We start from the raw sequence: 1,504 nt of genomic DNA, 5'->3' as shown, positions 1-1,504 counted from the left end.
CGCGACCACGGGGCCCCGAGGAGGGCCCGGCAGCGTCGGTTTGGGCGACGCGGCCCGGAGCAGGAGAGAGGCTGGAGGAGGGGGAGCGAGCTACCACGCAGCCCACGACCCGAGGGGGGTCGCCGGGCCCACTCACCGTCGGGCGTCGGAGCAGCGCCATTAGGACGGCGAAGTCAGCAGGGACAGGCGGCCCGGCCCAGGAGGGAACGCGGGCTGGCCGCTGAGGACACCAGGCTCCCCGGCGCCGTTAGGCCTCCGCGCTGAAGCCGCTCCGCTGGGGACCTCTGGCTGTCTCTCGGTCCAGGATTCAAATGCCGCGGCGCGAGCTCACCCATTGGGCGGCCTTACGCACGGCGTGCCTTCTCATTGGCTCAGCCGGAAGGCATTCGCGCACGCTGATTGGTTCGATTTCCGTAGACCACCCCCCCCCTTTGGTCTTGAGTTGTCATAACAACTGGATGTATCCTGGGCCTCTCTCTTGTATGTCCGGCCTCCACGAAAGACCGAAATGAAAGGTCTTCTTCGGAAAACAGATGTAAAACGTCCTCTCCGAACCTTGACGATCCCACAGATAAGCTTCAGCGTGTGTACTTAGTGGCCGGACGCTGGTTCCGGGGAGCCCATGGGCCATGGAAGACACATTTCCGGCCTGCATGCTTGTCCTGAAAATGTTGGAGTTGGAGTTGAACTTGGGTGTGGCCTGAGCCATGCTACAGCTCCAAGCTGCGGTGTATTATTAGGTGGTTGAGATTCAAACTTCTGTTAAAGGAGTGGGTAAGCGAGTTATAGGATTCATAACTAGGATATGCCCACCATTGTTACAAAAACAGTCTTCACAATCAATTATAGTAGTTGTGATAGTTTTAAATGAGAAAGTGTGATACAAGGTAACAAGTGGGCAGGTAGTGATCAAGGCCAATACAAGAAAAGAAAGATGGAGAGGACAAAGGAAATGCACCACACTCATAGCTAAGGCCATGATTAACTAGAAATCAGGCTCCGTTTAGGAACCTGAGCTAGCTTTTCATCGGTTGTATTTCATTCTACTCTTCACCTCCTGATACCCACTGCCATTGAGTTGATTCTGACTCTGTGACCCTGTATAGGGTTTCCAGAACGACAAGTATTTACAGGAGCAAACCACATTTTTCGTATTTCTCCGGAGGAGCAGCTAGTAGATTTGAACTGAAGACCCTGCAGTTAGCAGCAGTTCAATGCCTAGCCCACAGCACCACCAGGTGCTAATGATCTGTTTGGTGGAATAATGCTAAGGCAAGGTTTGATTTCTTCCCTGGCTCCAACCTCTATCGACTGTAGGGCTTCTGGTGTTTCTGAATGTTCCTTCTTCTATAAACAAAGATAATTCCAGCTCCTACGTGGAATGGGAAAATGTTTAGTGTATTCATCTAAAAATAAAGTATCCTATTGGAAAAGATGTTTCAGGGCACTGGGTCTGAGAGCAAAATTATGTTTTTGCTTTATAATACGTGGAGTTGTTACAGCC

General features: G+C 51.8%; 1 protein-coding gene across 1 annotated transcript in view; it reads right to left on the bottom strand.

The window, feature by feature from the left end:
* The window catches only part of CCNB2 (cyclin B2), a 30,958-nt gene extending 30,751 nt beyond the window's left edge, over positions 1 to 207 (bottom strand). The window contains exon 1 of the mRNA XM_004709460.2: positions 137 to 207. Coding sequence (XP_004709517.1) covers positions 137 to 160 — 24 coding nt within the window. The 5' untranslated portion in view covers positions 161 to 207. The remainder of the gene's footprint in view (positions 1 to 136) is intronic.
* Between the last annotated feature and the right edge of the window lie 1,297 nt (positions 208 to 1,504).

Source organism: Echinops telfairi, unplaced genomic scaffold (assembly GCF_000313985.2).
Source record: "Echinops telfairi isolate 266 unplaced genomic scaffold, ASM31398v2 ScPeMD7_8;HRSCAF=38, whole genome shotgun sequence".
Taxonomy (NCBI): Eukaryota; Metazoa; Chordata; class Mammalia; order Afrosoricida; family Tenrecidae; genus Echinops; species Echinops telfairi.
The sequence above is the reverse complement of the archived record's forward strand: the minus strand, read 5'-3'. Positions and strand labels throughout refer to the sequence as shown.